The 25393-nt window shown below is 40.0% G+C and overlaps 1 protein-coding gene across 1 annotated transcript in view; it reads right to left on the bottom strand.

Moving 5' to 3' along the window:
• TMEM168 (transmembrane protein 168) overlaps positions 1-12405 on the bottom strand; it is a 32242-nt gene extending 19837 nt beyond the window's left edge. Inside the window, exons 1-2 of the mRNA XM_019634038.1 lie at positions 12363-12405; positions 9148-10561 (exon numbers count right to left, since the gene is read on the bottom strand). Coding sequence (XP_019489583.1) covers positions 9148-10428 — 1281 coding nt within the window. The 5' untranslated portion in view covers positions 10429-10561; positions 12363-12405. The remainder of the gene's footprint in view (positions 1-9147; positions 10562-12362) is intronic.
• Positions 12406-25393: the final 12988 nt, after the last annotated feature.

The following is a 25393-nucleotide window of genomic DNA, read 5'->3' as shown; positions in this document are numbered from 1 at the left end:
AGAAATCTAGAAATGATTCAGATAAAAGAACAGAGAACTTAGAGTTAAAAAAATAAAAATAAAAATAAAAGAACGCTACGAAAATCTTCTGACTCCATTAGAAAGAGCAACATTAATGGTAATGGGTATCCCAGAGGAAGAAGAGAGAGAGAAGGGAACAGAGAGCCTATTCAAAGAAATAATTGATGAGAACTTCCCAATCTTAGGGAAAGAGCTGGCCATTCGAATACAAGGAGCTAACAGAACACCTAATTATCTCAACGCAAAAAGACCTTCTCTAAGACATATTATATTAAAGCTTTCGAAGTCAATGATAAAGAGTCTCAAGTCAGCCAGGGAAAAGAAGACTGTAATCTATAAAGGAAACCCAATTAAATTATCATTAAAATTTTGTATTTCTCAGTAGAAACCCTATAGGCCAGGAGAGAGTGGAACGATATATTCAAAATATTCAAAGAGAAAAAGCAGCAGCTAAGAATAATATATCCACCGAAGTTATCCTTTAGATATGGAGAAATAAAGGCTTTCCAAGACAAATAAAATCTAAGAGAATTTACCAACACAAGACCTGCATTACAAGAGATGTTTACATTAGTTTTTCTACCTGAAACAAAACCAAAAAAAAGGTATACAAATTTGAGTAAGGTGACAGAAGCAGAAAATTGCAATTCTATTTCAGAATAGGTAGTAAACAATTATAATGCAAAGCTTACAAGAAAAAAAAGCATTAAAAATAATTATAACGATTGCAATTTGGTAACAAACACACAACAGAAAAAGGGACAATTTGTGAAAACAAAAAAATAAATAAATAAAAGAGGGAGAGGAAAAAAAAACTGAACTTGTATATCCAAATGAAGACAAGATGCTATTATAAGAAAAAGGACTATTTTATCTATGAGACAATTTATGTAAACCTCAAGATAAACACAAAACAAACATCTAGAGCTGAGACACAAAACATAAAAAAGAGGAAACAGAAAAAAAAACCATAGAAAACCATCAATCTAAAACAGCAGACAAAAACACAAGGGAAGAGAAACAATGGAGACACAGAGCAACCAGAAAACGAAATATAACATGGCTGTAATAAATCCTCATATATCAATAAATCACTCTAAATGTAAATGGACTGAACTCACAATCAAAAAAGCATAGAATAGCTGGATGGATTAAAAAACAAGACGTAAATATATGATGCTTTCAAGGAGACCCATCTCAGCTCCAAAGACAAACACTGCATCAGAGTGAAGGGATGGAAGATAATACTGCAAGTAAATAGTATCCACAGAAAAGCAGCTATATTCATACTTGTACAAAACAGATTTCAAGACAAAAAAGGTAACAAGAGACAAAGATGGACATTTTATAATGATAAAGGGGACAGCCCATCAAGAAGACATAACATTTATTAATATACACACTCAGCGTAGGAGCATCAAAACATACAAAGAAATTATTAACTATATATTATTAGTTATTATTAATTATATATCTAAAGTAAGAAGCTGACACTTTTCAATGGTAGGGGACTTTAATAGCCCACTTACATCAATAAAAAGATCATCCTGACACAAAGTCAACTAGAAAACGTTGGCCTTACATGACACATTAAACCAGATAACCTTAATATTTATCGAACTTTCCATCCCTAAAAGACAGAATACACACTCTTCTCAAGTGCACATGGAACACTCAAGGGCTGACCATATGTGTTGGGATACAAAATAAGTCTCAATAAATTTAAGAAGAATGAAATCTATGAAGCATCTATTCCAACTACAACAGTATTAAACTAGAAATCAACTACAAGAAAGTTGGAAAAATCACAAATATGTGGAGATTAAACATGCTACTGAACAACTACTCAGTCCAAGAAGAAGTAAAAAAAAAAAAATCAAAACATGCAGAGACAAATGAAAATACAACATACCAAACTTTGGGAGATGCAGCAAAAGCAGTACTAAGAGGGACGTTTATAGAAATACAAGCCTACCTCAAGCAACAAGATATAGCTTGCATAAATGATCTAACATTACCCTTTAAGGAACTAAAAAAACAAGCCCAAAGTCAGTAAAAAGAAGGAAATTATAACAATCAGAAAGAAAATAAATAAAATAAAGAATAAGAAAAAAATGATTGAAAGTCTTGTTCTTTGAAAAGATAAACAAAACTGATATTTCTCTAGCTGGACTCACTAAGGATAAACGAGAGTCGCCTCAAATAAATAAAATCAGTAATGAAAGAGAAGTTACAAGGGATACCACAGAATACAAAGAATTATTTGAGAATATTATGAAACGCCACCGAATTGGACAACCTTGAAGAAATAGACAAATTCTCAGAACCTTCCTAGACTGAATCACGAAGAACTGGAAAGTCTTCGACCAGTCAACAGTAAGGAAGTTGAAACAGTCATACAAAACCTCCGTAAAAGCAACAGTCCAGAACCAAATGGCTTCTCAAATGAATTTTACCAAACATTCAAAGAGGATCTAATACCTGTCCTCCTCAAACCTTTCCAAAATACTGGAGAAGAGGCAATACTTCCTAAGTCATTTTATGAGGCCAACATTACCCTGATACAAAAATCTGGTAAAAATAACAAAAGAAAAGAAAATACAGAACTATATCTCTGATGACTATAGACGCAAAAATACTAAACAAAATACTAGCACAGCAAATTGAAACAACAATACATTAAAAAGATTATACATCACAATCAAGTGGGGTTCATTCCAGAGGCAGAAGGATGCTTCAACAAATGCAAACCGATCAATATGATACACTACATAAACAAAAAAAGGATAAAATCATGATTGTATCAGTAGATGCAGAAAAAGCATGACAAGTTACAACATCCATTGATGATTAAAACGCTCAATAAAATGTGTACAGAAGTTCTTCAATAAAGCCATAGATGGCAATCCCTCAGCTAACATAATATTTAATGGTAAAACACTGAAAGCTTTCCCCCTAAAATAAGGAGTAAGACAGGGATTCCTACTCTCACCACTGTTATTCAACATAGTATTGAAAGTCCTAACCAGAGCTATCAGGCAAGAAAAAGAAATACAAGACATCCAAATTGGGGATAAAGAAGTTAAATTGTCACTTTTTTTGCAGCTGATACAATTCTTTATAAAGAAAACCCAAGGACTCCACCAAAAAACTACTGGAAACAATAAACAAATACAGTAAAGTTGCAGTATATAAAATCAATGTACAAAAACCCAGTGCATTTTATGTACTAACAGTGAAATTTCAGAAAATGAAAAAAACAATTCCTTTTGCAACTGCAACAAAAAGAATAAAATACCTAGGAATAAACTTAACAAAGGATGTGAAGGATCTAGACACTGAAAACTGTAAGACATTATTAAAATTGAAGAAGACACAAAGAAATGGAAAGATATTCTGTGTTCATAGATTGAAAGAAACAACGTAAGTTAAAATGGCCATATTAGCCAAAGCAATATGTAGATTTAATGCAATACCCATCAAAATCCCAATAGCATTTTTTGAAGAAATAGAACAAAAAAAAAATAATCAGATTTGTATGGAATCACAAAACACCCTGAAGAGCCAAAGCACTCTTAAGAGAAAAGGACAAGGCTGGAGGTATCATACTTCCTGACTTCAATTTATAATACAAAGCGACAATAATCCAAACAGCATGGTACTGGCAGAAAAACAGACACACAGACCAATAGAATAGAATTGAGAATCCAGAAATAAACCCACATATACAAGGTCTGACAATTAAGTTCACAAACCCATCCTAGAAAAAGTGCTACATACCTCATTGATGAATATCACTATGGTCACCTTCAAAGTACTCCCCTTGGGAAGCTATACACTGACGCCTGTGCTTAGTCCACTCTTCCAAGCAATTTTGAAACTCTTTTTCTGGAATGGCCATCAAAGCTGTCTTATTACCCATGATATCCTGAATGTCATCAAAATGTCTTCCTTTCAATATTTCCTTTAACTTTGGGTAAAGAAATAAGTCACTGGGGGCCAGAACAGATAAGTAGGGACGGTGTTCCAATACAGTTATTTGTTTACTGGCTAAAAACCACCCCACAGACAGTGCCGTGTGAGCTAGTGCATTGCCCTGAATTGTTGGCAAAAAGTTCAGATCATCTAACTTTTTCACGCAGCCTTTTCAGCACTTCCAAACAGTAAACTTGGTTAACTGTTTGTCCAGTTGGTACAAATTGATAATGAATAGTCCCTCTGATAACAAATACGGTTAGCAACATTGTTGTAACAAGTTCGAGAACCTAATTGTCCGACCTCGTACATGGGCAGGTAATTTTCAACAAAGGAGCCAAAAAAGTTCAATGGAGAAAAGAAAGCCTCTTCCATAAATGGGGCTAGGAACAATGAAAGCCATGTACAAAAGATTAAAATTAGACTCCTGTCACCATACACCAAAATAAACTCAAAATGGATCAAAGACCTAAACATAAGACCTGAAACAATAAATTGCATAGAAGTATAGGTACTAAACTTATGGACCTTGGATTCAGAGAAGATTTTATGAATTTGACATCAAAGGCAAGAGAAATAAAAGCAAAAATAAATGAATGGGGCTCTACCAAACTAAAAAGCTTCTGTACAGCAAAAGAAACCATCAACAAAACAAAGAGGCAAACCCAAATGTGAGAAGATTGTTGCAAACAACACCCCTGATAAGGGGCTAATATCCAAAATATACAAAGAACTCATACAACTCAACAATGAAAAAACAATCCAGTTAAAAAATGGGCCAACGACCTGAACAGACACTTCTTCCAAGAAGACATAGAAACAGCCAACAGATATATGAAAAGATGCTTAACTTCACTGGCTATTAGAAAAATGCAAATCAAAACCACAATGAGATATGACCTCATACCAGTTAGAATGACTATTATCAATAAGACAAGAAATAACAAGTGTTGGAGAGGCTGTGGAGAAAAAGGAACCGTCGTACACTGCTGGTGGGAATGTAAATTGGTGCAGCCGCTATGGAAAGCTGTATGGGGGGTCCTCAAGAAAATTAATAGAATTACTATATGACCCAGCAATCCCTCTCCCAAATCTGAAAACATTTTTCCATAAAGATATATGTGTTCCGATGTTCACTGCAGCTTTATTTATGGTGGCCAAGACATGGAAACAACCAAAGTGTTCTTTGATAGATAATTGGATAAAGAAGATGTGGTACGTATATACAATGAAATATTACTCAGCCATAAGAAAAGATGAAACATTGTCATTTGCGACAACATGAATACATCTTGAGATTATTATGTTAAGTGAAATAAGTCAGAAAAAGTCAAGAACCATATGATTTCACTCATATGTGGGATATAAAACTGAAAGCAAAAACCAAACAAGACAAAGAAACAAAAGCTCATAGACACAGATAACAGTTTAGTGGTTACCAGAGGGTAAGTGGGGGATGAGGGGATAGTAAAAGAGTTGGTAAAGGGGGTAAAAAATATAATGATGGAAGAACTGACTCTGGGTGGTGAACACATGATACAATACATAGATGATGTATTACAGAAAAGTACAATTGAAACCTATGAAATTTTACTAACCAATGTCACCCCAAAAAGTTAATGAAGAACAAAAAGACGGGGGGAAAAAGTTACTTGGATTAGCAATATTATTATGCCAAAAATAGCACTGGCCTAACAAAGCTCTTAAGTTTTTGCCTTTCACTGTATTATTTTCTGATGTTTTCATCAATCAAAAGGGTTGGAACTTGTATAAATCCAGTAGTGTTTTCCAGATTGTGTTTCACAAAGAGGTTAATAGGTGAGTGTCGGGGGTAGTGGGTACATAGTTAATGGACTTAATGAGGGATAGACGCAAGAACTTCACAGTCAAGTTTGAACATTTTTTCTCTGAGTATACTCATTAACATTCTCACAGAACACTGGGCAAAGCACAGTTTGAGAACTTTTTCTAAGATTAGCTGAATTTAAGTTAAAAAATTTAACTGTCTCAAAGACACAACGCCTACACTGCAGGCAACAGTTACTAAATTGCAACTAAGTTGGGAATGCAGACAAAACTCAAGTAGATTCATTCATGTTAGTCTTGAACAGTTAAATAAATACTTTGCCACTCAAACGGTGTACTTCTATCAGGAGTTTCTGCATCACCTTTAAGATTTTTAGAAATGCAGAGTTTTAGGCTGTCTTCCCAAAATCACTTAATTCCAATCTCTGGAATTTTAACAAGATGCCGACATGATTCCTATGTATAATAAGGTTTGAAAAGCACTAGCCTAAAACAGGACTTGGCAAACTCTTTCTGTAAAAAGCCAGATAGTATTTTAGGTTTTGCAGGCCATTATGTCTCTGTTTTAACTATGCTGTTTACAGAATGATATATATATATATATATATATATATATATATATATATATATATATATATACACACACACACACACACACACACACACACACACACACACATGGAAGGTATAATAATTAAAGATGTATATACACCTAGAAACAGAAACCTAAAACACACGAGGCAAGAAAATATTGGGTTGTCGGAAAAGTCATGACACATTTTTGTGTTTCTGGGAAGGCGGGCGGGGGGCCCCAGCTGCGTCAGCTCATGACGCATTTTTACAACGAAAAACATAGAAAAAAATACATCAGGACTTTTCTTACAACCCAATAACATAGTTGAAAGGACAAATACACAATTTAGCAATTATAATGAAGATTTTTAATATCTGTCTCTCAGTATTGATAGAATTAGACAGAAAATCAGCAAGGATATAGATACATGAATACCACCACCAACCACCTTGATGTAGCTGATATTTATAGAACACTTTACTCAGCAACAGCCGAATACTCATTCTTTTCAAATGAACATGGTGCATTCTCCAAAACAAAACACATGCCAGGCCACAAAATAAGTCTGAATAAAAGACTAAAATCATTTAAACTATGTTTTCTAATCACATGGAATTAAATTAGAAATCAGTAACAGAAAGAAATGTGGGAAATCCCCCAAATACTATGACACAACAAACTTTTAAATAACACATAGGTCAAAGAAGAAATTTCAAGGGAAATCAGAAAATATCTAGTACTAGACAGCATATTACTAGTATAAGGATAGACAGACATACACGTATGGGTCAATGGAACAAAAAAGAGAGCTAAGAAGTAAAGCCTTACATCTATATTTAACTGATTTTAGACAGAGGTGCCAAGGCAATTCAGCAGGGAAAAGGATAACCTTTCCAACAAATGGTGCTGGAACAATTAGAAAGACATATTTTTTTAAAAAAAAACTAGATTTTTACCTCATTTCGTAAACAAAAATCAACTCAAAATAGATCAAACATTTAAATGTAAAAGTTAAAACAATAAAACTACAGAAGAAAACTACTATGGGAGGAAAATCTTTGTGATTTAGAGTTCAGCAAAGATTTTTTTAGATATGATACTAAAAGCACAGTCTATGAAAGACAAAAATACATAAACTGGACTTCAAAAAATTGAGAACTTGTACTTTACAAAAAGTATCATTAAGAAAAAAAGATAAGCCACAGACTGGGAGAAAACATTTCCAAATCATATATCTCATAAAAGCCTTGTATCTAGAATATAAAAAGAACACTTAAAATTCAATCATAAGAAGAGACATAACCCAATTTAATAATGGGCAAAAGCTATGAATAGATACTTCAATAACAAAGATAAGTGGAGGACCACTCCACACATTAAAAGATGCTCAACATCATTAATCATTAGAGACACGCAAAGGAAAACCACAATGAGATACCACTCCACACACAGACTGAAAGGCATTCTCAAGCAGATCAACTTTAGGAAAGAATAGAATGGAATGTGAGAATGTGAAAACGGATTTTCTTAAAATTATCTTTGCTGACATACTCCCTGGGAAGCTTTTGTGTAACTCCAGTGGTACACATACCATATTTGAAGACCCCCAATATTAAGTAAACAAGAATTTGGTGCCTCAGAAGATATTTGGTTAACAAGATTTAATGATCTGGAAAGATGTCAAACATGAGGCTGATTTGAAAGAGAAAAAGCAGGACTGGGAAAGGAGCCAACAAGAAGAAGCGAGAAAGAGGAAGGAGAACTCCTGTTAAGAGTTTCCCACATTATCTATCATCATCATCATCATCATCATCATCCTGACTGTCCCTAGCACTGCCAAGTAAAGTGAGGAAGATATCCTCAGGCAACACCCACGTTTTCATCACTTGGAGACTCCCACACAGGCTCCCTGCCCTAGCCCACATTCACTAAAAAGAACCATAGCCAGGCAGTCCTCACATTTCCCTTCCAATATTCACATCTGGAAACACTCTGCAGCCCCTGACGGTGCAAAGCAGAGAGCTGCATGGAGCTGGGACGAGCGACCTTCCTTTATGGCTACATCCCAACCTGACTTAGTCAAATTGTAGCATTTGTCACACAGTAGTAATCGTTTGTTCACATGCCTGCCTATCCCTCTCCCATGAGATATGCCTTCTTTAAGAAAAGAGTCATTATTCATCTTGAGCTCATCAGCACCCAGTACAGTACCTGACATAGAGTGCAGCCAATAAGTGTTCCAAGAATGAAAGACTGGGTTTATTCATACTGTAGCTATAAACTCCAACCATACAGTTTGAATGTTTAAAAAAAGAAGACCTTTTCTTAACATGCTGTGGGCAGCAAATGTACTGTAAAACCCATTTTTTCTTTCTTAGGAGAGCCTCTAATCTGTTATTAAGTATCTAATCCTCTTTTAATGTCTATGTTATTATATATCTAAACTCCTTTAGGGAAAAGGCTATAGAAAAGAAATCTGCTGTCGTGAGGAGACTGTGGACTAGATACTCATAGAAGCTAGATAACCTGGTTCTGGTTATTACAGTGACTCTGGATATGTCTTCTCTGGCTTTCAGTTTTCTCATGTGTAAAATGGAAGGATTAAAATGTAATCTCTAAGCACTCTTCAAATGTTAATATTCTAAGAATCTTTAATCTAGGAGTGCCTCATTAATGTAGCAGAAGATGCGAGATGTCACATGCTGAGTATTGCTAACATTTTGGTACCTCTTTGCTAGTAATCAAACAATTATCCTATCAATATTCATTCAATACTTCAGTTCCATTAACAAAATTAAATAAGTGCCAAAAAAGAATCTTCTTCTGAAATGAGGAACTTGATCTTTCAATTCTAATAATTCAACACTTGAAGCGAACATTTCATCATACATCATAGACACTGACATAATAAACTGTAAGCTTACCTGCCAAGAAACTGCTCCCAAAATCGCTGTTGCAAGAAGACTGAAAAAAACTAACTGCTCTGAAATTAGGCAAAAATGGCGCATTCCTTTGGATGCCATGATTCTATCAAGGCTATTGTTATCTACCCTGTGGGTAAAATATACTTTATGGCAGTCATTTAATTTGGTATGGAATCCCCAAAGAGTTAAAAGAAAAATAATATGGCAAATCATCCAGAAAATTCCAAAAATGGAAAAGCCTGGTATTACAAAATACCAGAGATGAGTGTCTCTAAGCTTAAATGCTGAAAGAATAAAAAATGTAAGTTCAATCATTCCACTGAAAACGACTGAAAGTCTTCTGCAAATTCTTCCACGGTACAAAAAGGGTTTCCACCTCTCAGTCACTGAAAGGCCACTAAAATAAATGTCAAGGAAAGGTTCAGTTACCAGGCAAATAAAAAAACATGCAAACGCAACGGGATTTTTAGGAGTTTCCAATGAGGAGAAAAACAGTAAGACCACAAAAATAGCTAAGTTTGGAATAGCTAGGAAAGACTTCATTCTCAGGTCAATAATCAGCATGGCCAAAGCTACAACAAGTAAAATGACGCTCAGGGACTTCTCCACTAACATAGTTGTGCTGGCAATGGCAAATCCAACAAGTTCCAGAAATTCAACTGTGGTGAGTAAGGTAGGGCGATGACGGACATAACCAGAAATTCTCTCCACCAAAGTGCACAGTATCCTTAACACTATGGAAGTCAGAAGCAAATATTTGGTTGATTCTTCTTTCAGATCACTTTTAAAGGATGAATTATCAAGAAAGCATAGGAGGCCAAGCAAGAATCCAAACCAGAGATTGGAGAGGCTTAAACTTGCTGCTTCCATTGAAAAATAATAATAGAGTATGCTGGCAATTCCAAGAACAAAAAGGCCAAGAATAAAAATTACCAAAATTAAGGAATTTGCTGTTTTTTCCCATCTTACATAAAGACCTAAACATATAGCTACTAGTAAATTGATTCTGGCTAAATAGCCAAGATAGCGCACTGAAGAATGCATGTTCACTTCTCTGTTCGCTTCTTCCAGCCTTGTCATTGCTAAATAGAGACAATGACTAAAGCAATAACGCAGTGATTTACACATGTAATCTGGCAATCTGGGCTCTCTCCCCAGGTTACAATTATTAACTGCTGTATTTCATCCAGCAAATCAAATCTCATGTATCCGTAACTCTGATTTCAGCATTTTCTCTGGTGGAATTTTTGTTTATAGTAACCTAAAAAGAAGAAAAAATATTTCAACATTAATTTTACATAATTTACCTTTCACATGTAACTTCTTCATACAAAATAATCAGTAAGTGAGAAATAAAGTTTCTTCTGAAACCCAGCATCTTAATGGTAATTGTCTCCGGGTTAAAAACTCAGCAGTTTATCCAAACCAAAAAGGCTGTGCTTTTTATTCATCATATGCTAAGATTGTATGACTAAATTACCATCAATGAAGGTGTTTTTCCAGAGGTGGTGAGGAATTCAACTAATTCATTCTTACTCCAATATCTGCTTTTTCAACAACATGCAAGTGTGAGATATTCAACTTAGCTTAGATTGCAGCAAATGGGTTTCGCACAATGAAAAGCTACTCAGATCTTAAATAGACTGAGGCACTTTATCATTATATAAGTCTAACTTAAAAAGCACCAGTATCCAATAATAGCGATCATTACTACTTGCCTAAAATCCTCTACATCTTTTTGACAAGGCAGCTCTAAAATCGTAGTCTTTACGTGGTTTAACTAATAAACTTACTAGAAGCAAACTTTAACTGTATTAAAGTTACTCAAGTCCCTAAAATTGATCCATAGTTCTCCCTGTACTTTTATCTCTACTAAATTACTTTATCAAACCCACTTTCCAAATCTAAATACAAAGAGTAGCAAACCAACTTCTGGCCTTTCTAGTCAAAATTGAAAAGTTATAATGTTGACCAATAGTTATTGTAAAATAAATTTAAAACAATTTTACTTTAAAAAAGTTACCACAATTATTTGTTAAAGGACCCAGATAATTATTTCAATTTTAAGTGCCCCCACAAGCTGCACTTAAAACATGACAACGGTCTAAAAATGATTTCACTATCTACTAGATAATTCTTCAACTTTTCTAGTATGCTGTTTCCAAAGGACAGATCCATGCAGTGGCTCATGGTCATTGTGAATATCTATGGAGAACTGAACCGCATATATATTTAAAAAGGAACTAGTTTGTGATCAGCTTATTTATACTTTCTTAATGCCAGGACATTAAAAGAAAGGCCCAGGGGCCGGCTGAGTGGCTCAGTTGGTTTAGAGCTTGCTCAAGAGTGAAAGCTCGAGCAACAGGGTCGCCAGTTCAATTCCCAGCCCAAGCTGAGCTGCCGCTGAGCTGCCAACAGGTGGCAGGATGGCTCAGCTAAAAAAAAAAAATGTTATTTGAGAAAAGAAAGGCCCAAAAGAAACATGAGATAACCTGGAATTAACCCGTAGTTACCCATTTGGCTGAGAAGAATGTCACTGGGTGACAACCTTAGGGTGTCTATGAGTTTTCAAATATTATTACTAATTCTACTTCTCTATGTTCAAAAAGTACTTTTTTTTTTACAGCTAAATCTATTTAATTAACTAGTATTCTAACTGATTTTCCTCAATTATTTTCCATTCAATTATGTCTTAAGATACCACACACCTCTACAGAAAATATCTTCCATTGGTATGTTTTAGTTTTATCTTTTTATTAAAGTATGAGAAACTGATAAAATAAGGAGGGCATTGAAATTTTTTTTTAACATCACTCTGATGTGTTATATAATCATTTAACAAATATGCTGAAATATATATCCTCAAAGGGTTGATGGTACAGTCTGCTCAGATAACTGAACACTGCTGGAGAGAAAAAAAATCACACAGCAGGTTAAATGGCTGCCACTCAACCACAGACATTCTGCATTTCTCTGGTCAATATTCCTTCCCATTTTGGGAATACAATCAGTCCCCGACTTACGAACATTCAAGTTGAGAACTTGCACAGATACGAACGGACCTTGCATTACGAACATTCGTAGATGCGAACAAATCATGGAAGTAGCTCACGTGTCTGCCAGACATTGTCACAGTTGCGCTGCTGGGTGCTTACTGTACAGTGCGATAGTGTACAGTAGTGCAGTGCTCAATCGGAGCCCAGGATGTCCGGAAGCAAGAGGAAAAGCAGTGTTGATGCGGAGGGGACTGCTGGGAAGCGCAAAGCAATAACTATGGAAACAAAAGTGAAAATAATTGAGAGACTGGACCAAGAAAAGATGGTAGACATCGCTCGTTCTAATAACATGAATCATTCAACCATTGGCTTTACATTGTATATTTGTGTCAAAAGTGCATAAGACTCACTTTGTCAGACTTACAAACGAATCCGACTTATGTTCTCCTGGAACGGAACTCGCTCGTAAGTCGGGGACTTACTGTATGTACCCAAACCTCTTTTCCCTACCCTCAAATCTGACACCCACTTCCCAGTGCATTTTCACCAGACGATTTTGTCACCAACAGAATCATCATAAGGGAGTTTTCTTGAGTTTCCAACACCATACCCACCTCTACTTACATGTCCTGATACAGGGAAAGAAGGGTGTCCCCTTCCCTAGCTGAGGCCAAACATTTCAGTCATGCTATGTACCCTTTCCCCTCTGCCTCTTCCAGAACTTCACATTCCCTCTTCTCTCTTGAGACTTCCACTCTCCTCTAATTCTTTAGAAATTAAACATTTGCAAAGCTCTTTTCAAAAACAATACCAACCTCACAGGATGTAGAGTGTGGGAATGGAGTCAATGGAATTGTAACAGATAAGTATGATACCGGGGGGTAGAAGGACAGTGGGTGGTGTGAGGGGTGTTGTTAGTTTGTGAGGGGTGAAAAGGATCACTATTGCATTGTTCTGTACACCTGAAACTAATAATAAAAAAAAACAAAAATAAAAAAATAAAATCATACATAAAAAACAACAAAAAACCACACACACAAAAAAAACCAATACCGGGCCAGTCGAGTGGCGCGATGGTTAAGAACAGGCTTGGGACGCCAGAGGGCCCCGGTTCGGATCCCACATATGAGGGCCAGTGACACTGCCCTCCACAGCTAAGATGCTGAACAACAGCTTGACCTGGAGCTGGGCTGCCGTGAGTCGAAGGCGTAGGCTGCAGCCCCTGTGGCAGTGGGTTGCCATGGGCTACCGTGTGTAGCCAGCAGCCAGCGTGAGCGGCCAGCAGCCGCAGTGAGCGGCCGTCCAGAAGCCAGCGACTGATCTGCCTCACCAGGAAGAGCGCAATGATGGTGCCAACTCGGGCCAGTGAAGCAACGTCCTCCACAACTAGACTGAAGAACAAAAGGACAGCAACTTGTCTGTTCCCCTTCCCCCAATTCCCCAGCACTGTTCCCATCCCCCAATTCCCCAATAAAAAAAAAAAATCTTAAAAAAAAAAAAAAAAAACCAATACCAACCCCTCCTCCCAAAAAAGAAAAACAGAAACAGAAACAACAAATAAAACAAAAACAATCCTTACTCATTCTCCATGTCCTCTCCCAAGTTCAATCTTCTGTACTTTGGACAACTAATATTTCATTGCTTCACTTTTACCACACAAAAACTGTGGTTTCCACCACACGACAATAAACTACTCTGCCAAGTCCTGAAATGACTTATAAGTTCCTAAATCCAAAGGGTACTTTCGACTTGTTATGCTGCACATTCTTTGAACAACCTTTGACATTGTGGACTCCTCTCACCTTCTGAAATCTGCCCTTTCTTTAGCATCCAAAGACAGGTCTCCAGATTTTCTTCCTAACTCACTGGTCTTGTCTTCTTAGTCTCCTTGCATGCTATTCATTCTCAATCCAACCTTCAAACATCCAATCCGAAGCCTAGGTATTTCTCTTACTACATACTTTCGATGAGCAATGTCATCAATTTCTATGTCTTCAATTATTTGTCCCTAAGTGTGTGTATATATATATATATATATATATATATATATATATATATATATATATATTAATCAACTTGATAGCAGTATTAGGTTGGTGCAAATGTAATTGCAGTTTTTGCATTGTTGAAATTTGCCTTTGATATTAGAATACATCTTAAATAAATGTGGTTATGGTATACATTTTAATGCTCATTTATCGCTTTATGTTTTTTTGCTAATGACTTATTACTTGCTATTTGTTTTATATGTATTTTAACTATGGAAATGATGTTAGACAAAAAGCAAATCTGAGTGATTTTCTTGAGTTCAAAATGGGTCGTCAAGCAGTGGAGACAACTCGCAACACCAACAATGCATTTGGCACAGGAACTGCTAATGAACGTACAGTGCAGTGGTGGTTCAAGAAGTTTTGCAAAGGAGATGAGCGCCTTGAATATGAGGAGTGTAGTGGCCGGCCATCGGAAGTTGACAATGGCAAATTGAGAGCAATCATCGAAGCTGATCCTCTTACAACTACATGAGAAGTTGCCAAAGAACTCAATGTTGATCATTTTACGGTCATTTGGCATTTGAAGCAAACTGGAAAGGTGAAAAAGCTAAGCCCAAATTTAAAAAAATGTCATTCTGAAGTTTCGTCTTCTCTTATTCTATGCAACAATAACAAACCATTTCTCGAGTGGATTGTGACGTGTGACGAAAAGTGGATCGTATACGACAACCGGCACAACCAGCTCAGTGGTTGGACCTATAAGAAGCTCCAAAGCACTTCCCAAAGTCAAAGTTGCACCAAAAAAAAGGTCACGGTCACTGTCTGGTGGTCTGCTGCCGGTCTGATTCACTATAGCTTTCTGAATCCCGGTGAAACCATTACATGTGAGAAGTATGCTCAGCAAATTCATGAGACGCACTAAAAACCGCAATGCCTGCAGCCGGCATTGGTGAACAGAAAGGGACCGATTCTGCTCCACAATAACACCCAACCACAAGTCACACAACCAACGCTTTAAAAGTTGAACAAATTGGGCTATGAAGTTTTGCCTCATCCACCATATTCACCTGACCTCTCGCCAAATGACTACCACTTCTTCAAGCATCTTGACAACGTTTTGCAGGGAAAACACTTCCACAACCAGCAGGATGCAGAAAATGCTTTCCAAGAGTTCGCCGAATCCCGAAGCACAGATTTTTATGCTACAGGAATAATTAAACTTATTTCTCATTGGCAAAAATGTGTTGATTGTAATGGTTCCAATTTTGATTAAGAAAGATGTGTTTGAGCCTAATCATGATGTAAAATTCACGGTCTGAAACCATAATTACTTTTGTACCAACCTAATAAAGTGCTAACTTGGTTCCGCACTGTTAACAGAGGTAAAAAACCTAGGAAAAAGTAAATGTAAACATGTAAATAATGAAGTACAGCTCATCCATATCATGGAATATCATGCAACCACTCTTATCGGCCAAAAGCAATGTGGCAGAATATTATTTTTAATGGTTAGTTGACAAAAGTCTTTCCCCATTCTGACATTCTTTAAAAAGAGAAGTAGCCTGAATGAAAAAGTAAAAAACAACAAAGCATTACAGTCATTTTCAATTGGTCTGCCATCATTGGGGAATTACTTGAGAGCTAGATACTAATGGATCACAGAGAAGTCAACCTGCATGTGGGAAAATTTACCTAACTGCCAGTCTGTTTTATAAAACCCATCCACCACTCGAAGCCTCTCCTCCTTCACCAGCTATATTTAATCCTCACCAAGTACTGTTCACTTTTCTTCCTATACACCTCTTAAATGTTTATACTTCTGTCCATCCCCAAGGTCACAATCCCAATTTTGGCCACCATTGTCTCATGCTTGCTCTTCTCTAAGAAGTGTCCTTTTTTAGAAACAAAATTTGTCAACTCAATCTGCTATGTAAAACCCTGCAATGGCTTCCCATCACCCTTAGCAATAAGGTCTGAAACTCCTTAAAATACCTTATAAGGCTCTCTGCATTGGCTATGAATAACTCCTGCCTTACTAACTTCCTCTTGAACGTTGTGTTTCAGCCACACTGACTTTTCAATTCTGAACTGCACCAATGCTACTGCCTCCCAGGTAGGTGCACTCCCTTCCCTCCTCCTGGCCTCACCCCAGTCCCCACACCCGGCTCACTCCTACTCTTCAGGTCTCAGCTTAAATCATTTTCTTAGAGAGCTCACCCCTGACCCATGGATATGATGATCCCTGTACTTCCTCTATCATTTGTCTGCATGCCCCACTCAGAAAGTTTGTCTTCGATACTATACGCCCAGTGTCTGTCTACTACAAAGTCTGGCACCAAGTAGGTATTTAACAAATACTTGTTGAAGAAATAAAGACTAATCCAGAAATAATTGTATTTAATAACAATGCCAATCAGTTATCGGACACTTATTCAGACAAAAAGAATAAACAGGTTTCCTCATATCCCACAGCTAACAAGTAGTAGAGCCAAGGAAGATTCCATGAATTTCTGGATGGCTTGTCTCTTGGCCTTAGTACAGCCTTCACTTAATTCACCCAAATTCCTCTAAAATCAGTAAGCTCTTTTTCATGTCCTACTTCTAGGGAATGGATCACTATAGAGAATCTAAGACACTGTATCATTTGCATCATCTCTCAACTCAGAAACTACAATATTTCGGTTCCACTCACGGGAAATGTCAAAAGACGAAAGGATCATAGTGAGCTGCCCGGGTCGGGGAATTCCAGGGCTTCGGTTCGATGAATTCACTCACAGTAACCCTTTCAGCCCATCTCATAAAAGATGAATGGCGTCTCGAATATTAAACCCCTCAGCACTAGGCCCCCAACAGCAAAATTCTCGCATCCCGCCTCTTTCTAACAAGATGTGGCGGCTCCTAGAAGGAACCTAGCAGTCTCCACCAGCCCTCTGCTGTGGGAGGCGGCGACGGTAACCGGGCGCCCAGCTGCATGGGGACACCCTGGGGGTTCCGGAAAGTCGCCCCACCGTCAACTCCTCCCGCAGGTGTCTCTACCCCCGGCCCGGGCAGCCGATGGGCGGAGCGCGGCGCCCAGACCACGCAGGGCCCGGGGCGGCGTCCGTGCCCAGGTCTCGCCGCCCGGCTGTTCACCCCGACCCCCTACCTGACTCGGCCGCCGCCACCAGCGCTCTGTGGACGCTCGGGATTGGCTCTGGGGGCAACACAGTAAAAGGGAGGCCCTCGGGGCCGGGCCTGCGACCCGGTAACGCGGGCCTCGAGGGCTGGAAGCCGCACGCCCTAGCACAGGCCGGTCTCTCCGGGAACTCCCTCCGTTACGGGCCTGGCAGCAGCCGCCATGTTCCCGGCGCCGAACGCGCGACCGTACGGAGCGCCGCTGGGGCCAAACAGCGCGCGGCTCCGCCCGGCCCGGCTCCGCCCGCCAGGCCCGCGGCGCGGCCGGCAGCCAGGGGTGCGCTGCGTGTCCCCTGCGAGGCCAACCTGGGCGCCGCTTTCCACGGCGGGAGCCCTGGACGCCAGCGGCGGCGAACTGGGGGCGGGAGGACCGCGAAGGATCAGACCGATCGTTTCTAGGAAGCATCTAGGCCGCCGCCTCCGCTTGGACCGAAACTGCTCAGGACGGGTGGGACGGCCACACGTGGACAGTAAATACTGCAGGAGGCGTTGCTGCTCTTTAATCTATGGCTTTCAGCCCAGGCTCCTTAGGCTCGCCTCCTTTTCTAACGCAGACTCCCTTTACTATACCGCCAGGGTCTTTGCTCCACCGACAGCCCCACCCTGGCCGGTTCCATTCCCCCCGATTCCCCCGTACTTGACTACTCCACCGGCCTCGAGTCCTGAGGGTTCCTCACACTCCAGGGCTGCTGCTCATGTGGACTCTGAATGCACTGAATAAACGTGAGGGTTATCACTGGGAGGCAGGGCGTCACAACAGCTGTGGAGCAGGATGGTCTTGGGGCTTGCATCCGGGTTCCTCCCCGTCCTGTGTGCCACCGAAGGTTCTCCATCGAAATAAAATATAACGAAACCTTTCCTGCAAAGTTTTGAATATTCAGTGAAACTAATTTTTTTTTTCTGGCATAAGGTAGGCCCTCAAAAAGTATGAATTCCTCTTCCCTCTTTAAGAAACGCTGCTTGCCTATTATCCCTATCATTTTCTTTCTGTAGTTCTTAGGCAAGTCACTTAATCTCTCTGAACCGGTTTCCTCATGTAAATGGATGCTCGTAATACCTACCTTACAGGGGGATTAAATAAAATGATGTATGTAGAGAAATCCTTAAAACCTTTAGATGGTTTATCCCCTTTAGGATAAAGCTCAAAATCCTTAAACAGGTACAGACAAGTTGTTACGCAGTCTGGCTCCTTTTTACCTCTGGTTTGATTTCTCACCACAATCCCCCAACTCTGCATCCCAGCCTACTTTCATGTCCTCAAATTCAGGGACAAGTCCAGCATTGTGCTTGATATATAGTTAGCACTTAAATATTTATTAAATAAAATAATAGTTCACAATAGGTCCTCAACCATCATTAGTTTTCTTCTCACACTTGTTTTCTATTAGCGTTACCTGTCTACTTGTCCTATCTCCTCTAATAGAGTGTGAATTTCTTCACTTGCATGTAATAGATGTTGAGGGTCGTGATGGGTGACACGGCTATAGTGATAAAGCACGCTCAGACTCAGATTCCTGGTGTGTAAATGGAAAGTTTGAGTTAGATTCTCTCCAGACTCCTGTGTAACTAAATGAGATCACTACCGAACCGCCAAATTTGTAACTGGCTCCTTGGGAAACACATTGACATTTCCAACTACCTGCTAGATTTTTCTACGTGGATACATGGTCATCACTTCTAATTCAACTTGCTTTTAAGGGACATTTATCTTTTCTTTTATCATTTCCACCACCTGAAACCCCTTCTGTGTTTAGAGGATTCCCTACCTTAGAGTCTGTTGGCTGACACCGAAATGCCAAAGACTTGCGTAGCCAATCATGTGCGCCAGCTGGAAGCTATTGACAAAAAAAGGCACAGAAAGCTGTGTAACTAATTGCAGGAATGTAGCAAGGTAGACGCCTAGGGCAGAAGTGAGAATGGTTCTAGCGGTGGCATTGGCATCCAGTATTAGTGGCTCAATAATTCCAGATGCCTGTTCATGGTGACAGCAACCCCAAAGCCCTCTCCTGTCCTGTCTGTGGTCCTCTTACTATTGTTTATAGTTTCTGCCTATGCCAGAGCCAGGCCGCAATCTCCAGCAATCCTCTGCGCTGCCCTCAAATAAATTTCTTTCCTGCTTAAATCAGCCACAAGTGTTTTCTGTTCATCAGCACTAATACCCCTCATTAAAACAGTGCTTTTTCATCTTCCGCAAACATGATTTTCTACCTTGTGAGCTTGAAACCATTTTTGATGTTTGTTATCTTCTCAGTATATGCTTTTGAAATTAAAAAAAATTATTTTAAATTTATCTCCCGTTTTTTATTAATCAAAGACAGATAGCTGCCTGTCGGAGTTTCTGATTTGTACAGCCAGCTGGGAGCTGCACATGGTTGGCATAATTCCAGCCACAGCTTAAGTCCAGCCACACACAATAGTGTGTGTGGCCTGAGGAGCTGTAAATGTAGGTGCATCGTACTAGTTTTCTTTTGTTTTTTCCATCATCTTTTTAAAATGTATTATTAGTTTCAGGTGTACAAAGCAATGTAATAGTTAGACATTTAAACCCCTCATAAAGTAATAACCCACCCCCCAAGCTACTATCCCTCTGACATCTTATATAGCTGTTACAATAGCATTGACTAACTTCCTTATGCTGTACTCCACATCCCATTACTATATATACCTATGTATTTAGTTATAGTTGACATTCAATATTATTCTACTTCAGCTTCAGGTATAGACCGCATTGGTCAGACATCTACACAGTCTATGATATGATCCGGATCCCTGATAAGTCCAGTGCCCCTCTGGCACCTTATATGATCTTTACAACATTGTTGATTAGATTCCCCATACTGTATTAACATACTGTCTTAATACCTTTGCCATTTTCACCCAGCCCCCAACCCCATTCCCATCTATCACCCTGATAGATCTAGCACCTATCTGGCACCATACCTAGTTATTACAATATTATTGAGTCTATTCCTTATGCTATACCCTACATCCCCATGACTACTGTGTATCAACTAATTTGTACTTCTTAATAGCTTCTCTTTCACCTATCCTTAACCCCCTCCCAGCTTAAAGAAGTCCCTTTAAGGTTCCTTGTAATACCTGTTTGGTGGTGATGAACTCCTTCAGCTTTTTCTTGTCTGGGAAGCTCCTTATCTGTCCTTCAATTCTAAATGACAGACTTGCTGGGTAGAGCGATCTTGGTTGTCTTTTCTTTTCATCACTTTGAATATTTCCCGCCACTCCCTTCTGGCCTGCAAAACTTCTGTGGAGAAATCAGCTGACAGTCTTATGGGGGTTCCCTTGTAGGTAATTAACTGGTTTTCTCGTGCTGCTTTTAAGATTCTCTCTTTGTATTAAACCTTTGACATTTTAATTATGATGTGTCTTGCTGTTGGCCTCTTTGGGTTTATCTTGTTTGGAACTCTCTATGCTTCCTGGGCTTGTATGTCTATTTCCTTCACCGGGTTAGGGAAGTGTTCTGTCATTATTTCTTTAATAGGTTTTCAATTCCTTGCTCTCTCTCTTCTCCTTCTGGTACCCCTATGATGTGAATGTTGGTACACTTGATATTGTCCAAGGCCCCTTAAACTCTCCTCAATTTTTTGGATTCTTTTTTCTTTGTGCTCTTCTGGTTGGGTGTTTTCTGCTACCTTACCTTCTACATCGCTGGTTGGCTCCTCTGCTTCATCTAATCTACTGTTGATTCCCTATAATATGTTCTTCATTTCTGTTATTGTATCCTTATTTCTGATTGGTTCTTTTTCATGGTTTTTATCTCCATTTTTATTCTTCCTATCTCTCTGTTGAAGTTCTCCCTGAGGTCACTGAGCATTCTTATAACCAGTGTTTGGAACTCTGCATCTGATAGATTGCTTATCTCCATTTCACTTAGTTCTTTTTCTGAATTTTTGTTCTGTTCTTTTATTTGGGACATGTTTCTTTGTCTCCCCATTTTGGCTGCCTCCCTGTGTTTGTTTCTATGTATTAGGCAGGGCTGCTATTTCTTCTGGTCTTAGTAGAGTGCCCTTATGTAGTAGGTGTGCTGTGGGGTTCAGTGGTGCAATCTTCCTGGTCACCTGAGCCATGCACTTCAGGTGTGTCCCTTGTGTGGGTTGTGTGTGCCTTCCTCTTGTAGTTGAGCCCTGGTTAATAATTGCACATGGATGTGAGGGACTAACCCTTGGGATCACTGTTGTGAAGACTGGCCTTGACTACAGTGGAAGAGTTGTTGTGTGTTGTGTGGAGGCTGATCCTTTACAGCAGGCTCTGCCTCAGCAGGACTCTGGTGGCTGCCCAGTCTGTCCCTTGGGTGTGTTGTACTTGGAGTCAGCTGGGCAATGCTCCAGCTCTGTTATGAAGCTGGTCATTGGAGTGCCAGCCCCGGGATCACCTTGGAGGGGATCCACTGTAGGTCAAGTTCAGCCACAGCCTGTGCCCCACCCAGGGCCACCCAGCAGGAGCCACAAAGAAATCCACAGATAGCTGCCCCCTGTGATGTACTTGGAAGCACCTTGAGAGGCCAAACCATGAACCAAAGCCAGCTCCCGCTAGTGCCGCACTTAGGGCTCAGCCAGAGGTACAGGACATGCTCAAGCCAGATGATGCTTGTCTGGGTTCCGGGAACCTTTGAGAGACCCCAGGAAAGTCTGCAGCTTGAGCCAAGGCAGGTGGTCATCATAAAAAAAGCCACTGAAAGCAGCCTGGGTGTGCCCGAAAGTTGGGCAGGGCCAGGTCTACAATCACCAGGATGTGGCAAAATAATGGTGGAGACTCAGAAATGGTGGTGCCAGGGAGAGGGAAGACTAAACAAAGAAACAATGGTGTCCACCAGCTCCTCCATCCAGGAGAAGGCCGCCTCTCCAGCCCCTGTCCCAAGCCAGACAACTCAGTTCCCCACCATATGTCCCTGCTGCCTCTCCAGCTGCTGCCCCAGTGCTGGAGCTCAGAGGGAGTGATTCCGTTGGTGGGTAAGTCCGCGCATGGTCCCTTTAAGAGGAGCACCTGGGAGTGCAGCCACCCTCAGTCTCAGTCACAATCTCCACTGGTTTTTACAACCAGAAATTGTGGGGACCTCTTTTCCTGGCACTGGAACCCTGGGCTGGGGTGAAGCTGGGACCTCTTTCTCCTCTGTGGAGTGGAGGGTGGAAGGGGGTGGGAGGGAAACCTCCGCAGCTGAAATATCCCTCCTGATCTTTAATGGTCACACATGGGTGTTGGACCAGCCTGTTCGTTTCCTCTGCCCTTCCTACCAGTCTCGAGTGGCTTCTGTGCATCCTTAGTTGAAAGGTTTCAGTTCAGCTTGATTTTAGGCGATTCTCAATAGTGATTGTTTTGTAGATGAGTTGTACTTTTGATGTGGGAGAAGGTAAGCACAGTGTTCACCTACTGTGCCATCTTGATTGTCTTCATAGAACAATTTTTTTCAACTATAGCTGATATTTAATATTATATAGTTTCAGGTGTACAACATAGTGATTAGACATTTATATAACTTAATGAAGTGATCACCTGCCATGTCCCACACAGCACAGGCCATGATGAGTGAGAGGGGATGGCGCAGGGTGAAAGAAAATAAATGAGACAAAGAGACAAAGATAGATTTAAGATACGAGGCCAGGGGTTTGCTGTTCTCTCTCTGGAACTGAGCACCTAATCGGACCAACATGAGGCTTTTAAGAAACTTCAAATGAGTAAAGAAACTTTCTTTCTAAAGCCCGTGTGAGGGCTGGCCGAGTGGCGCATTGGTTAAGAGCTGGCTTGGGACCCCAGAGGGCCCCGGTTCCGATCCCACATATGAGGGCCAGTGACACTGCCCTCCACAGCTAAGATGCTGAACAGCAGCTCAACCTGGAGCTGGGCTGCCATGAGTTGCCTGCGGCTGCGTAGGCTGCAGTCCCTGTGGCAGTGGGTTGCCATGGGCTACCGTATGTAGCCAGCAGCCAGTGTGAGCGGCCAGCAGCCGCAGTGAGCGGCCATCCAGAGACAGGCGACTGATCTGCCTCGCCCGGGAAGAGCGCAATGATGGTGCCAACTTGGGCCAGTGAAGCAACGTCCTCCACAACTAGACTGAAGAACAAAACGACAGCAACTTGTCTGTACCCCTTCCCCCAATTCCTCAGCGCTGTTCCCATCCCCCAATTCCCCAATAAAAATCTTTAAAAAAAAAATAAATAAAGTCCGTGTGATATGTGCCTTTTAAGGCCATTTTCCTTTGACCAGACCCATTGTACTCCAACACATGCTGTGTCTTCGTACTCCTACACACACAACCCCCAGGATGGTGCAGCTGCTGCTGCGGCCATGAACTAAGGGAGATAACCGACATCATTTCGCCGGGTCCCAGTTTTCCAGGACACTCCCTTGAGGGAGCTTTACTGATATCATTCCACCGGGTCTCAGTTTTCCGAGACACTCCCTCGCGACCTTGTTAGGTCAGGGGCTGGTGTGGGGGGGCAATCGAGGACGAGGCTTGTGAGGCAACAATCACCCATCTGTAGTTAGTGTACTGTAGAATACTTCAGTGAGATGGGTCTGTGTTTGAGAGTTATCTTTCATCTGCACATTCCAGGGTGGGTAATTAACATTTGAAAGACACTAATCAGGAATCTACACTGCAAAGTTGGATGGATAAGTGCTTCCAGTATCATTATGTAAATCTGCACTAAAGCTATGTTAATTAGCATAAAGATTAGAAATAATTTTCCACTGTTGAAATAACAAGTGTTCCACATGTGGCTGGCTGGAATGTTGTACAGGCACTTTGTCCTTGCCTAAATGTGGTACAAGATTCTGCTGACTCTAACATAAACTAACACCCTTCAGAATAGCTCCCTGAGTCTACACTGGTGCTTAGTACTTTGTCACAAAATATTGTTTGGGTACTGATTTTTGTGCCTGCTTGTTGATTAATATTTGGGTAGTAGCTTTAAACCTGTGACTTGTGTTCACTGTAGGACACTACCTGGTACAAAGAAGGAGCTCTCATCAATCTCTAGCTGTTGAAGGCAACCAGTATTCATTAACAGAACCTGACAATTGTGAAGGCCAAGTGCTGTTCATTTTCATCCCCCATATTTTTTGCATTTATCGTTTCTTTTCAACTTCCATTGCCACTAGCCTAGTTGAGGACCTAACGCCTGAATTTCTTCAGTGACCTCTGTGTTGGTCGTTTTGACCAGATTAATCCATCACACCAGCCCCCTGACTGATAAACTCAGAGCATCACTCTGTGACACTTCTTGGATTAAAACCAATGACTTCTACAGCCTATAGGATCAAGTCTAAACTCAGTCGTCTGGCACCTGAGGCCTTCCAGGGTATGATCTAAACCCCCATTTGCCTATGTGCTATTCATTCTGAAAATAGAAATATCAAGATCAATTCCTGATATCCGGCACATCCATGGCCAAACACCAAGATATAAAATAGCCACCTGGGAACCATTTCAGTGACAGGAGATTTCAAGCACAGTTATTGATGGCAATGTAAAGATCCTAATAGCAGGAACATCTGTTCTTTAAGAACCATTTTGTGTTCCTACTCTCAGTGAACTACATTTTTGGCAGCAGAAAATGTTGTCTTTTTACGTTTTTTGCTAATTTTTCTTTTAACATTTTGAAAATAATGCCTTACTGTCTCCTTGCAATCTAAAGATGGTTATGAAAAGTCTGATGCCAATTTGATTCCCTTTCCTTTGTAGGTAATCTGTCTTCTCTTGTAGCTTTTAGAAAATTGTCTTTATCCTAAATCTTCTGAAGTTTTATTATGTTTAAATTTAGGAAAACGCTGTTTTTTTTGCAAACCCCCCCCTTTTTTTAAATTAAGAGTCTAATCATTCTTAAATTCTGAAAAAATATTGCCTATTATTTTCCCCCATATTTCCTTTTTTTTCCCTTTTCTTTATTCTCTTATCTGGAACTCCTGCTTCTACTA

Source organism: Hipposideros armiger, unplaced genomic scaffold (assembly GCF_001890085.2).
Source record: "Hipposideros armiger isolate ML-2016 unplaced genomic scaffold, ASM189008v1 scaffold_1483, whole genome shotgun sequence".
Classification (NCBI taxonomy): Eukaryota; Metazoa; Chordata; class Mammalia; order Chiroptera; family Hipposideridae; genus Hipposideros; species Hipposideros armiger.
Note: the sequence above shows the minus strand (reverse complement) of the source record. Positions and strands in the feature narration are given on the sequence as shown.